This window comes from Crassostrea angulata, chromosome 8, assembly GCF_025612915.1.
Source record: "Crassostrea angulata isolate pt1a10 chromosome 8, ASM2561291v2, whole genome shotgun sequence".
Classification (NCBI taxonomy): Eukaryota; Metazoa; Mollusca; class Bivalvia; order Ostreida; family Ostreidae; genus Magallana; species Magallana angulata.
In genome coordinates, this window is record NC_069118.1 from 21,581,531 (window position 1) to 21,597,585 (window position 16,055).

At 31.6% G+C, this 16,055-nt stretch overlaps 1 protein-coding gene and 1 pseudogene across 1 annotated transcript; both read right to left on the minus strand.

Annotated features, from left to right (window-relative positions):
• Positions 1-471: 471 nt before the first annotated feature.
• LOC128160781 (uncharacterized) lies at positions 472-2,837 on the minus strand (annotated as a pseudogene).
• Positions 2,838-9,014: 6,177 nt separating this feature from the next.
• LOC128160183 (uncharacterized) lies at positions 9,015-12,757 on the minus strand. Its single transcript, XM_052823468.1, has 6 exons — positions 12,514-12,757; positions 12,167-12,344; positions 11,861-11,965; positions 11,059-11,089; positions 10,793-10,938; positions 9,015-10,440 (listed from the first exon to the last, which is right to left on the minus strand). The coding sequence occupies exons 2-6, from the start codon at positions 12,315-12,317 to the stop codon at positions 9,317-9,319; spliced, it is 1,557 nt and encodes a 518-aa protein (XP_052679428.1). The 5' UTR covers positions 12,318-12,344; positions 12,514-12,757; the 3' UTR covers positions 9,015-9,316.
• Positions 12,758-16,055: the final 3,298 nt, after the last annotated feature.

Below are 16,055 nucleotides of genomic sequence, written 5' to 3' on the forward strand. Positions count from 1 at the left end.
CTATTCTTATTGGTATTGTATTTAATGTTATTTAGCACTTTCAGTGGTCTTTTGATAATAAACAAAATACAGATAAAAATATTTAGATTTTTAATTCTTTTTTTACGATTGTTCCGTTGTGCGGTAGGATGAGCATTGTCATTGCGCTTTTATGACGTACTGATAAGATGAAGCTTTGTAGTAGTACGTATAAGAAATAACATAAAAGAAAAAGTAAAAATTGTACACCGAAGAACTTTTATACGCAGATTTATGCAATCCTCGGGGACATTTATCTTATTTTTTTTTTAAATAAATCCATTTTACCAATGTTCATTCGTAATGTTCCAAATATATAGCAACATTTGGTACATTTTAATATTTTGAGATCGCTCCCACTAACAACAAGACGGTAGAATTCAGTATTTTTTACATATTAGACAGGAAATGATATTAACAATAATATATGACAAATTGAGAGAAAAAAAGCTACAGTAGTATTTTTTAAATCTTCGAAGTGCAGAAAAAAACACTTTCCTTTAAATTTCTATAGTAAATGTATCTCTATTTTGAGATGGTCCCTAAAAAGAGCCAGGCAGTCAATTTTCTTGAAACTTTGCAAATTAACTAGGATTGGTTTAAATGACATGTGGTTAGTAGGTGTTGCTATTGTAGTTTTTCCGCAAAAAAAAAAAACAAAAATAAATTTGCCTCCAGAATTAGTCAGCCCTCAGGCTGATTAATAAATAACAATTTATTCAACCAAAATGTATTCTAATGCACAGTGAATCATAAGATGCATTAAAGTCATTCTTTGCTGTACCCATCCCCACCCCGAAAAAAAATGTGCTTATTTCCGCAACTTGTGATGTGATGAATCTCTTCGCACCGTTTTTTTTTTTATGAAAAATGAGTTTTTTAAGTGATGGTAGGGAGTTTTAACTGTCTCTCTTATAAGGTCCGTACTTTAATAGCAGTGATTTAGAATGTACAATAAAATTGTACATGTAACTGGTAAATTGTCAGCAAAAGAAATTTTTCAGGATTGAAATCCACACAATGCAACTTTACAAAACTAATTCTGCGTTTGTTTGATATAGAAAGACTTTCTATATTCCCCAACAATATTTGCTGGTATTGAATCATTTGTACACACGCGTCGTTTTCGTATTTTCTCGTCACAGCAGTTGATAAGTTCCGGGTGTTTCTGAAAAATGAACTTCAAAAGAACTTTTTTCACAACTGGCACTTGAAATGTAAAAATACCATCCTTTTGTTTTAAATAAGTTCTTTCAAGTTCTTTCAATGTTGCAGTAAGACAGTCCTTATCAAAATCACAGTTTTCTAGTTTCATTATTTCGTTTAAAATGTCATAATTAGTATATTCGGGCCTGAGTGCATCAGTTTGAAAAACGACTAATGCCAAAGCAATTATCGACCATTTTTGGTTTTTATCATTCAAGAGACCCTTTAAATCACTATGCAACCATGACACTGGCGTTGTAATCCTTCTACTAAATTCTTCATTTAATTTGTTTCGTCTCGTTAATTTACAAGCTAACGCAACTGACGCGGGCATCCCAATGCCTCGCTCTTTACCAATATCGGAGTATTAGTTTTCAATACTCATTTATAATGTTCCTCGCTCAATTGGGCTGCTTTACTTTTTCCATTTCCGTAGTCTTTATCTACTCGTACAATGTTATTTAGTTCCATGTGAAATTCTAAAATCTTATTTAGATCTTCGGTGCAAAGATGATCCAAATCAATCATGTTCTGATAATGGTGTTTTGCAAAGAGATAGGGGTATCTATCCGTGATTAAACTTGAAACAGTAAGAAGGATTTTCCTATCCCCGTTTAATGCCACGCGTTCATATAATATGTCTATCTGGCGTTTTATACCAAGCACTTCTTCCTCTGTTTGAAGTTCTTAGAATAGGTCATCCAGAATACAATAACCGATTCCCTCAGATATTTCAGATATATATTTTTGTTCACAAATCCATTTAACGTCTGCATTTTGTTTTATCCATTCTTCACGAAGACGAAGACGTTCAGCCAAAAAGGTTTTGCCTGCGCCTTTTATTCCTTTAAGGACAACGAATTTCCCTATTTAAAACGCTCGTTTGGTACGAGCTAATGCCCTTTCATAATCTAGTGTTAATATCTCCTTCCGTTCTTCTGGAACTTCCTTTATGTTTCTTTCTCCCTAAAAAACACAAAAATATTTACATATGTTTTACTACAAAGCATAATTATAAATGTCTAAAAACCTGCAAGTAAATCATTTGTTGTATATGCTACATGTATGACATAAATATAGTTTACGCTATTAGCTGTTACATGTATTTGTTTAACCTTAACAAAATAAGAAGTGAAACAATATTCTATAAAAGAAGAAGGTTACAAATGCAATATATGTATGTGAATAAAAACATATTGCATCTAATTCAGTAGCAGTTGAAACAGCTAAGGCGATGGTTGCACGCGTCCTACTTTTTAAAGATTGAGTTTTACCGGATACCAGAAAAACTCCATAAGATTTATACATGTATACATGAACTACTTCTGTAGTATGTAACCGCAACGACAACAGCTATCATGCATAACGCTAAAATTCCAAAAATTAACCCCGAAGCTAATGCAAGTATTGATGTGTCGACATGTTCTTCGCCCTCAGAGGTCAGTGTGACATTCAGTGTTTTGAGTATGTTGTGCTACAGTCAAAGTTATTTCAAAACAAATAAAAAAATAATGATTTGTTAATGTATTTTCTTTACCTAAGACTGGTAGAAAAGCATATGTCTAATAATTTAGGTACTCACATTTCTAACACTGTTGTCCTACATCCTTCATCTAGCATAGAAAAGCAATAGCAAACTTCGTTTAAAATGACTAAAACATAATTTGAGTTCAAAGTTTTCAAATTTTATTTTTCATTGTTTAGGATCTACAATATTATTTTTGACCAATTTAAAAGTTGCAGTCAAAATGCAAAATTGCTTGGTTTATAAACAAAGATCGAGTCTTGTTATTGTTTACAAATGTGTTGTATTGATATAGTATCAATCAAATGTTGCTTTTCAGTTTATAATATTAGTTATAAACACATTGTATGAGTTTATCTTGTTAAGCACGAGTCTTTTTTCAAGGAATGAAAAATTCTGTTCTTTGCATATTTTGTTAAGAAAAAAAAATAAAACTTATGCTTTATTCACATAACAATGATATATTACTTTTGTATCTTGCTTGAAACTTGAACTCTAACATTCAAATTTAAGTCAATGATTCAAAATGTACCAGTAAGCAATTTTTAAAAAAAAAATGATCTCAAATCGTTTCTATGTCCATATATCAGACAAAGTGAATTAAAAGTAAACCTTTCAAAACAAAATTAATTAGTTTAAGTGATCTATAAAAATATCTCAGAGACTGGAAAAAACCGTGCACTGGATATTTAGAAACATGATTTTCGATATAATATTTTACCACTCAGTAGCATCATATCACACAGGCATCGTATTTATTGGATTCAATGCACATGAACTGATATTGATGATATTTTAATAATAAGCGCTTTTTCTTATTTAACAATAAGCGCTTAAATGGTTTTAAAAAAGATCAATGAAATAAAGCAGCAAGCTGTCAGTAGTTTAACCCTATTATTTGAAATGATTTTGCACTGAATCTTACACAAGTGATACAAAGATGACAAGTTGGACAAATGTTTCCAGCACATGGTCCGTAGTTCAGCTGAGTTGCAGCAGTGTTGAAGACCGGACATTTGTCTAAAATTAGTATGATGCGTTAATAAACGTAGAGGTGTCGGAAAATGAATTTCAACGAACATGAATGTTTGTTCAAATTTATTTGTTGATTGTTTTGTTGTCATATCATCGTTAATATTTAATGTATTACTTTTTTTTATTTCCATATTATTTTTAAAATTTCAACGCAATGTCGGTCTTTTGTTATTTTACTTTCTTACCCGCTTCTACCCATAGTGGATCCGTGCATATCCACCCTGGCCGAGGACATTCATCAATTAAACAGTGGTATCTATCAGGATCAGCACAGAATTATCGGGCAGTAATGACCCAGTTATTATATGGACAGGATGTTTCAATAATGTTGAACATTTTTATTCTATTCAAAATTTGATTTGACTGAAAAGATAAGATATCACTGATTTAGCATACTATCAATAAAACATTTGTAAACATGCTGATATTAAAAGTAGTCACAAATAAATTCTAAATAATAGTAACTGTTCAATCAATAAGGAAGGATTTTTCAATACAACTGAACTTACTAAAGTCCACTAAACTGATAGCAGGTATCTCTAAAACAAGGATTTTGGAATAGGAGTTAAGAGATATATATTGAAGTGCAAGGTTTTCCTTATAACAAATGAAATTGGGAATGATTCACATTTGTATAAGATGGATATGAAATATGACAATATTTTATATCAAAATACGAGTATTTTTTAGATTATCAATTTTCAATCACACCGGGTCCATTATTTAAATGTTGTCAAAAAGAAGGGGATCGAAAGATAACACTGTTATCGCGTCAGAAAATGTTGGTCTGCATTGATTTTTTTGTGTTGTTGATATGCTAGTACTTGTATGTGTAGTGTGTGAAATGTAATGTACTGTGGACAAGACATAGTAGATAGGTATGCCTGTCTCTGCATATTTGTGTTGAGGAGATGTTGTCCTATTTCATGTTTAAGAGAGAGAGAGAGAGAGAGAGAGAGAGAGAGAGAGAGAGAGAGAGAGAAGAGCTCAGTTGACAACATCTTCTATAGGAAAAATAAACGAAAATTGAATATTCTAGTTGTACCTTTAAAACATGTGCATGTTCACCTTTAAATGTACTTCAGAATAGCTTATATTCTACTAAAGATGCATGTATTGTGAATATTTTCTTGATAAATGCACCCCTATATACAAAATCTATTGCAAAGATAAATACAACATGAAGCTATTTCGTTCAATGAATGGTGAAGTCTGGACTCAATGTTTTTCAATTTTTTTTATTTAATATGGGTCAAAAACAAAGAGAAAAAACACACAAACTATAAAAAACACTCACAACACAACAAATTACACAAGTTGGCAACATCAATAGTATACTTTGGGCTGCTGCTGGAACAGAAATGATTTTTCTTGAATTTTAGACACGCCAAAATATTATGTTAGCCATATTAACTTCCGGTTTTATAGCTTCGAAGCGGTAAATTATGAATGAGATAGATTTGAATTCGTATAGGGTACCTGAATTGTGTGAAAGTTTACAGGAGAGAACAGTTAATTGTTCATTAAGCAAAACAATTGAACTTGTTTGGTTTTGTAAATTCACTGTAGAGCTGAACCTGGAATATTGCTGAATATGACGTTAATGATAACAAGGTCATGGGCGTTAATGTAGACATTTGATCGCCGACTGAAGTGAAAAGCTGGCAAAAGCATCTCGGTAACTTACCAGACATTCACACGTATGGCTTTCTTATATTCTTAGTGACATATTGTACACACAAGTGGGACAATCAGAGACTGCAAACCTACAATAATGACAACGGTTTTCGACTGTTTTCTGCAAATCAATAATAAAACAAAAAAATTTGTACTCTGCTTTTTTTTGACCACTTTTTGTTTTAATGTCATGAACCATCTGCTCAACTTATCACTAGAGGGTTTCATGTATAACGACGTCAACTGGTAACATCATCAACAAAATAGTTTAAAAAAATCAAGAATATGATTATTTATAAAATGCGTCATCTGATTGGTCTAAAGGGTTCTGTGACTGGGTTAACAAAACGTCGTGTCTCATGGGGAAAAAATCATGTCTAACATCTTCAAAAATCTCGGGATTTTTCATTCCAAAATTATAAAAAAAAAAGGGCAATATGAGCATACGATGTTGAAAAATATAATAACATGTAATTCAGAATTTATTCATTTAATTTCTCTTTACATCATAGAAAAACAATTTTACTATATTTGATTCGAATTTATGAAAGAAACTAGAGACAATGATAAAAAAACTAAACAAAGAAACAACTGCGATGTTAGAGTGAAGTTGCCATTTCCGGGTCACGTTAGACTTTTTTTTTATATTTTACAAAGCTCTCTCTCTCTCTCTCTCTCACTCTTTTTCTATATAAATAAATAAATAAATAAATATATATATATATATATATATATATATATATATATATATATATATATATATATATATATATATATATATATATATATATATATATATATATATATATATATATATATATATATTTATATATATATATATATATATATATATATATCGTCTCATAACACATTTTTATTTCTTTGCAGCATTGAACAAATCATGCCGATCAGAATATATATTAATAACTACTGATACTCAAGAAATAGGGACAAATTTCTAAGTGTAAATCACAGTCGTGATTCAGAATGAAAGGATTTTCATTATATCATAATTGTGACAAAAAGAAATAAATTCAAAGAAATATAACAAACAAGATAAACAAAATGACATCTGAGCTGGATGGATCATTTAATTGAATTGAATCTCTTTTTCCCCTATTTCACTTTATCGTAAATCTGCAGAAAAATATATTTCAGGTAGTGATCCGCATTTGGGGAAATTCCGTCAGATTGATTAATTGATTGGTGTAAATTTATTTAAGCAGTTATCATTCTGAATAATTTATCACATATTACTGAATGCATGTACAATATTTATCAACCATTAACGCCCTCCAACAAGTTTCCCATGAATCACGCTGCAGCGTAAATAATGATAGTAGCATGTCAAAGGTGTGTGAAAATCTCTATCTCGAAAGTGCTTGATTTCTAATTTTGTTTCACGGAGGATCTGTAAATGTTAATTTTCGAATATCGTTTAACGATCAAAGACAGAAAGGCCTATAGTTTTGATCAATGTATTTATTAACTTTTTCCGCCTCAATTTAAACAAAGTGACATGAAAATCACACGAGTGACCCGGAATTGGAGACGACCCGGAATTGGCGACTTCACTGTATTGCTTTCGAGGCAAAGCCCTCGGGATATATGATTTTTCTTGGGGGAAATAATTTTTTTATTTCTTTATATCTCCTTTACCATTATACAAAAATGTATAATATAAAATACACATAAACGTTTCATATTAATGAATATTATTTATATACTAATAATTGTATTTGTGACTGTTACAGAATTGCATCTAAGGTCGAGAAGTGCTGTTTTGAAATATACAAGCTGAAGCGGTAGCGAAAAGTTTTATATTTCAAAAAACATTTACTTTCAAATTGACGAGGTTTTTCTGCAAAATTCACGATTAGAACTGTATATATATTTTATACAGCTAAGTATTTCCTCTGATCGTGTCCTTTTAAGAGACGATCTAAGTCATTTTGTTGGCTGTTCTGTGTAACCTTAACGGATTTAATAGCTATAGTTTACACTGGCATCGGTCATTCTACCGACTGGAATGACCGCGGGTATGATAGGGCAACTCTCAGCGATCGGTTGAGAAAAAATTCCTCTGATCGATATGACGTCACAATAAGCAGCATGATGTAATACCATACCTGAAACATGTCAATTGTACTTCATCTTCTGGTTTAAATCATGAAAACTACAGGCGTAAAATTTCACTAGAAACACTTCTTACTGAATATATCGTCGATTTCTCTGCATTACGTATAATTATCGATGACCTCAGATGCATGTTAATAGAGAAGATCAATGTCGGGAGGCATATCATCTGGATGCAGTGTAAACAATGCCGAAAATGACTTTTTCATACTGTTACACAAGATTACGATTAATGTCAGTTTGTATATCATCAAGATAATACGAGCATGGATATGTTGTTTCATTAGCGAGTATTATAATGAGAGCAGGTAGACATTTATGTGGCTTGACCAGCCTTTCCTCTATCAGTGTGTACAAAAAACGGTAAGTGTAAGAGTGCAACACTACCCCGAATATTTTGAAAGTTTAATTTGGCAAATATCAAAAGCATATGACCTAATCTACTTAAAAAAGCTGCTAGAATCATGTGCTTTGTTGTTGTAAAAAAAGAATAAGAAGTATTTTCAATAAAATTGAAAAAGTCGAGGAGGTTTCTGATAAATAATGACAAAATTTATTTTATGCGATTAACAATAGGATTCTAGCAGTAATACTAATAAACATGAACTAATTGTTTATCAATTTATTATATTATATCTACAAATGAACTTCGGGGTAGTGTTACTCTTTTCGATTTTTTGTTAAGGTTAAAAACGTTATCTATTTTTAACTGTCACGTGATGATTCCGAAGTAGAAAAAAATAGCATGGCGAACATATTTACTTGATATTAATATTTAGGACTGTTTTCATAAAATCGAACAATTTTTAAATTAATCATAATATCGACGGTGATTAAACTCGGAGTTGCCTTAACCTACCCGCGACGGTTTTTTTTCATTTCACTCGACGACAGACAGCTCGTCTACAAAATATCTTTGAATCATATTCATCCCATTTAATTGATACGAAAGGTTATTTATTACATGTAAAACACGTACTAAGTGCAAATTTGTTAGAGTGGGTCCTTGAAACAGCATAGAGCTATTTGAAATTAATATTTGACGCATTTCACATCGTTTTGACCAGAAGCAATACATAAAATTAACACAGTTTTACAATTTTGTTTTACGTTCTGAACTTATACTTTCATAATCAGTGCGAGACTAATACAATGTATGTATTTCTTATTTGATGATTTACTGATGATGATCCTGTAATATTTGAAATAATATGGCCGCGACATCTCTTTGATCTCGGCAATAATTGTAGAAGAATAAATGTTTTATCATTGCAAGTAAAAATGTTGATACAAACTCCCTTCTATAGTTTTACATGTGGGTTTTCTTGAAAGAAATATGAGATACAAATCGTTTGTTTTAAATACAATATTTATAAAATTAACAATATATATATACATACATTGCAGCATTCCCCTCCCTCCCCGGTTCTCCCCAAACACAAACAGAATTTTCTTTATTTCTACTGTGGCGGAGATTGGCTCTTTTCACTTGTTTCTTTTGAAAAGGCGGTTTTAAACTGATGGAGAGTTGTTTGAACCCTCTCTCTCATAGGTTTTTCGAACGATCAACAATGATTTAGAAAAAAGTGACATTCAGTAACATTATGATGTATCCAAACATTTGAATGGCGAAAATGCAGTCAAGTATCAATTGGTACAAGCAAAAGAACCTTTCCAAAAAAAAATTTGAAAAAATTCAACTATATAAAATCAAAATGTTCATTTGATATAGAAAGACTTTCTATATTCTCCAAAAATATTTGTTGGCAATGAATCACACACGCATCGTTTTCGTATCTTCTCATCACACAAGCTGATAAGTTCCGGATATTTCTGTAACATAATTTTCGAAAGAACCCTCCCCACAACAGGCACTTGGAAGGAAAAAACACCATTTTTTTCTTCTAGATAAGTTCTTTTCAGTTCTTTCAATGTTACAGTAAGACAGTTGCTATTAAAATCACAGTTTTTGAGCTTCAAGAATTTGTTTAAAAGATCAGAATTGATATTTTGGGGGTTAAGTTCTTCAGCTTGAAAAGCGACAATTGCTAAAACAATAGTTAACCGTTTTTGGCTTTCATCATTTATTAGGCTGTGTAAGTCATAAATCAACCACGACACTGGTGTTTTCATCCATCTACCAAATTGCTCATTAAATTTGTTTTGTCCTATTAATTTACAAGCTAAAGCAAATGACGCTGGCTTCCCGATACCTCGACCATTAACAATATCAGAATCTGTAGTTGCCGTTGCTCTTTCAAAATTCTCTTCGCTCATTTTGGTTGTTGAACTTTTTTCATTTCCGTTGTCTTTACCAACCCGTACAATGTTATTTTGTTCCATGTGAAATTCTAAAATTTCATTTAAATCTTCGGTGCAAAGATGATCCAAATCAATCACATTCTGATAATGGTGCTTTACAAAGAGAGACGGATGTCTGTCCATGATTAAACTTGTAACAGTAAGAAGGATTTTTTTATTTCCATTTAGAACCACTCTTTCATATAATTGGTTCACCATGTTTCTTATCTCGAGCACCTCTTTTTCTAACTGAAGTTCATAAAATAAGTCATCCAGTATACAATAACCGATTCTTTGAGATATGTCAGACATATGTTTTGGTTCACAAATCCATTTAACGTCTGCATTTTGTTTTATCCATTCTTCGCGAAGACGCTTAGCCAGAAAAGTTTTACCCGCGCCTTGTATTCCTTTAAGGACAACAAATTTCCCTGTTTGAAACGCTCGTTTGGTACGAGCTAATGCTCTGTCATCATCGAGTGTTAATATTTCCTTCTCTTCTTCTGGATCTTCTTTATAGTTTCCTTTAAGTTGCTTTCTCCCTATGAAAACAATACTTATTAACATATGTTTTAAAATAAAACATAAGCCTAAAAACCTGCAAGTAAAGCATTTTGTCGTAAATGCTACATGTATAACATCGATATAGTTTACACTACTAGCTGTTATTTGTTTAACCTTAACAAAATAAGACTGAGGTGAAAATATATTTTATAACAAAAGAAGAAGTTTACATATACGATAAATGTGTGTGGATAAAAACATATTGCGTCTAATTTAATTGCCGTTAAAACAGCTTCTCCGATGGTTGCACGAGTTTTGCTTTTTAAAGATTGAGTTTTACTTGATACCAGAAAAACTCCATATGATTGATACATGTATACATGTACTTACTTCTGTAATGTATAACCGCAACAGCTATTATGCACAATGCTAGAATTCCAAAAATTAACCCCAAAGCTAATGCAAGTCTTGATGTGCCGACATGTTCTTTGGCTTCAGACGTTGGTGTGACATTTAGTGGTTTTGAGTATGTTGTGCTACAGTCAAAGTTATTTCAAAACAAAAACAAAAAATAAATAATTAGTAAAATTAATATATGTATTTTCTAAACCTAAAGTTTGTCAGGTAAGCAAATGTCTAATAATTTAGGTACTTACATTTCTAACACTGCTGTCCTACATCCTTCATCTAACATAGAAAAGCAATAGCAAACTTCTTTTAAATTTTCAAATTTTATTTTTCATTGTTTGGGATCTACAATACTATTTTTGACCAATTTAAAAGTTGCAGTCAAAATGCGAAATTGTTTGATATATAAACAAAGATCGAGTCTTGTTATTGTTTACAAATGTGTTGTATTGATATACTTTCAATCAAATGTTGTTTTTCAGTTAATAATATTAGTTATAACACACATCATTTCAGTTTATCTTGTTAAGCACGAGTTATTTTATCAAAGAATGGAAAATTTTGTTCTTTGCATATGTGTTAAGAAAACAAAAAATAAAACTTAAGCTTTATTCACATAACAATGATATATTACTTCTTTATCTTTCTTGAAACTTGACTTCTAACATTCAAATTTAAGTCAATGATTCAAAATGCACAAAAAACAATAATTCAAAAGCAAAAAAAAAAAAAGATCTCAAATCGTGTCTATGTCCATTTTATCAGACAATGTGAAATAAAAATAAATTTTTCCAAATTAATGAAATAAAATTAATTAGTTTAATTGATCTTTAAAAAATATCTCACAGATTGAGAAAAACCGTGCATTAAATATTTAAAAACACGATTTTCGAAATAATATGTTACCACTTAGTAGCATAATATCTGATTTTGATGATATTTGAACTACAATAAGCGCTTAAATGGTTTTAAATAAGAACAATTAAATAAAGCAGCAAGCTGTCAGTAGTTTAACCCTATTATTTAAAATGATTTTGCACTGAATCTTACACAAGTGATACAGAGATGACCGATAAAGGGAAGTTGGACAAATGTTTCCAGCACATGGTCCGTAGTTCAGCTGATTCGCAGCAGTGTTGAAGACCGGACATTTGTCTAAAATTAGTATGATGCGTTAATAAACGTAGAAGAGTCGGAAAATGAATTTCAACGAACATGAATGTTTGTTCAAATTTATTTGTTGATTGTTTTGTTGTCAAATCATCGTTAATATTTAATGTATTACTTTTTTTCAACTTCCATATTATTGTTAGAATTTCAACACAATGTCAGTGTTTTGTTATTTTACTTTCTTACCCGCTTCTACCCATATTGGATCCGTGCATGTCCATCCTGTCCGAGAAAATTCATCAATTAAACAGTGGTATCTATCTGGATCAGCACACAATTTTCGAGCAGTAATGACCCAATTGTTATATGGGCAGGATGTTTCAATAATGTTGAACATTTTTATTCTATTCAAAATTTGATTTGACTGAAAAGATAAGATATCACTGATTTAGCATACTACATGTATCAATAAAACATTTGTAAACATGCTGATATTAAAAGTATTCACAAATAAATTCTAAATAATAGTAACTGTTCAATCAATAAGGAAGGATTTTTCAATACAACCGAAATTACTATTCAATAATACTTACGGGTGATGTTTTTGCTCCTTACTAAAATATGAAAGTCTAAAGTCCACTTAACTGTTTGCGGTATCTCTAAAACAAGGATTTTAGAATAGGAGCTAAGAGATATACCGGTATATAGAAGTGCAAGGTTTTCCTTTTAACAAATTAAATTGGGAATGATTCACATTTGTAAAAGATGGATATGAAATATAACAACATTTTAAAATACGAGTATTTCTAGGATTATCAATTTTCAATCACACCGGGTCCATGATTTGAATGTTGCCAAAAATCAAAACGGTCGATAGAAAACACTGTTATCGTGTCAAGAAATGTTGGTCTGCATTGATTTTTAGGTATTTACACCACAGTGTAAAGGCCTTTTGATATTGTTCTGTTTGTTTTTATTATTATTCTTCCACCAGCGCAGTGGAATTTTTGTTTCGCGGCTTATCGAAAAGCTTTCATGCACATCGTACTTCTTTCGAAAAACGATGAGGGCATTTGACCCTGCGTCTTAAAAACACCTCACGTTTCGTTACTATTGACGCGCCCTCGTAAGAGTTTGTTATCGCTACTCCTCGGAAGCCTCGACACTTTCTGGTCTGCATTGATTTTTTTTGTTGTTGATATGCTACTACATGTATGTGTAGTGTGTGAAATGTAATGTACTGCGGACAAGACATAGTAGATAGGTATGCCTGTCTCTGCATATTTGTGTGTGTAAAAAATGTTGTGAGACAGTCCTAGTTCATGTTAGAGAGAGAGAGAGAGAGAGAGAGCTCATGTAACAACATCTATTTTAGGAAAAATAAAGAAAACAAACAAATGAGTATACTAGTTATATTTCTAATGCATGTGCATGTTATTTTTTTTAATGTACATCAGAATTGTTTATATCCTACTAAAGATACGTGTACTGTCAATATTTCGTTGATACATGTATCCTAAAATATATATAAAGTCTATTACATACATGTATATAAATACAAAATGAAGCTATTTCGTTAACAAAATGGCGTAGTCTGGACTCAATGTTTTGCAATTTTTCATATAATATGGGACAAAAACAAACAGAAAAACAACACCACAAAAAATCACACAAGTTGGCAAAAATCAGTAGTACATTTTTGGGTTGCTGCATGTATTTTTTTCGAATTTTAGACACGTCGAAATATTATGTTAGCCATATTATCTTCCTGTGTCCTAGCTTCGAAGCGGAAATTATAAATTCAATAGATTTTTTTTCGTATAGGATACACGAAATTCACTGTAGAGTTAAACCTGGAAATTATTGCTGAATATGACGTTAATGATTACAAGGTCATGGACTTGAAGAGGAGAACAGTCGAGGTAAATGGCGTTAATGTAGTCATACCATCGCCGACTTAAATGAAAACCTGGCAGAAGCATTTCGGTAACTTACCAACCATACACACGAGATTATCATATTCTTAGTGACATATCGTACATGTAAGTAGTACAACCAGAGACTGTAGACCTAAAATATTGACAATGGTTTTCGACTGTTTTCTGCAAATTGCATTGACCATGTCCAGATTTCGAAAGTTCTTGAGCATGGTTACCTATATATAAAAGCGTCCTGTGTACCAGAGACAAGTCAAACGTCTGCTCCGTACTGTGTATGAATGATGATCTGTCATTCAAGATTAGTGTTATTTGGAGGGTGCACTTGTGTTGCACTTTGGTTGCGTAAGTATTGAATTATTCATTGTAAAACAGGGAGAAGTGGAGTAATTCTAAATTTTGGTGCCTCTCTAAAAGTGATACTCAAAACCTATTCTCACATATACTACATAAACATTGAAATTGTTATATCTTATACATGTATATGTCCATCACATTGTATTACATTTGCTTTATTTGACCAATTTTATTCTCTCTTTTTTTCATCATATCATTAGTGGTTTATTCAGTTCTTTTCATTCAGATATGGTTGTTGATCAGGGTGTATCACATGTCCTAGTAAAAAAAAACAGACATTTTTGTACTCTGGTTTTTTCGCTACTTTTTGTTATGATGTCATGAATCATCCGCTCAACTTATCACTAGAGGGTTTCTTGTAGAACGATGTCAACTGGTAAAAAATCAAAGAAATGATAAAAGAAAAACAATAAAATGATTATTTTATAAAATGCGTAATCTGATTGGTCCAAAGGTCTAGGATTATGTGACAGGGCGAACAAAACTTCTTGTCTCCCGTAGACAAAATCGTGTCTCACCTCCTCGGAAATCTCATAATTTTTCATTCCAAAAATATAAAAAGCCAATATGAGCATGCGATGTTGACAAATATAATAAAATAAAAAAAGTTATTTATTTAATTTCTCTTTATGTCACAAAACCAATTTTACTCTATTCAATTCGAGTTTATGAAAGAAATTAGAGACAATATATATATATATATATATATATATATATATATATATATATATATATATATATATATATATATATATATATATATATATATATATATATATATAGCCCTCGGGATATCTGATTTTCCCCTCAACATCATGCAATAAATGTATAATAGCGAGCGCCGCTCTACCGGCGCGAAGCGAGCTCTACCGGCAAAGCGAGTGTGAATAGAAAATTCGGACTATTTGCACATTCGTTCAACGGATGTTTTTGGCGTCAGTAAATCGGACCAGTAATGCCTTGTTTTAATCGTCCCAGTAGTTCCCTGTAATTATGGTTTCCCATTTCACACTCTCACGAGAACAAGATAAAAGACTATGTACATGCATTGTACTTTTAAGACTAACGGAGTTATCGTCCTTTCGAGTGACGTCACAATGGATTTCTTGCACATTGATCCGAGAGAATTTTTCAGTAAATTTCGACCCACAATGCAATTCCTAAATGTCGGCCGATCTCACTAGCATGGATACAATCTCGCGAGAATCAAAGTAAAACTTTTGAGAAACAGATAAATTGTGTAATTTCCAGAACATCATGCTTTTTAAGTAAACAAAACAATATTTTTCGTGTAGTTTTTTCTAGTGTGTTTTCAAAGAGACAGACTACAAATGACCGACGTGAACTTTGACGTCACAATAAGGGCAAACTACTCTAAGTAGTTGTTGTAAATCTGCTGAAATCTTCTCAAAATCTTGCAGAGCTAACGAGTTGGGACATTTCTTCAGAGATAGGAAACAGCTGTACCTTGCTCTCATTTGGATGAATGCTCACATTTATTTTATTCACAAGCAGAAAGAAAAATAAAATTCTCAAAATCAGGAAAATTCTAATCGGGGTGAGGAATGGGGAGTGCGTGGTATGCCTTTAGCTCTTTGGCTGCTCAAAAGTGTCTTTATTTTCACTACTATTTACGGTATTACATGCTCCCGGGGGATCCATTTTCCTTATGTGATCAACAAATTTTTTATACGTAGAATTGATTTCTTTTTAAACGGGGGAGGGGGGATTCTGTGATAAGTCAATTTTTATTTGTAAGTTTAAGAAAAATGTCTGCAGCAAGAAAAGAGGAAATAAACTGCAATGTGCATTATGTTAAAATCTTTATTATTCAACAACAT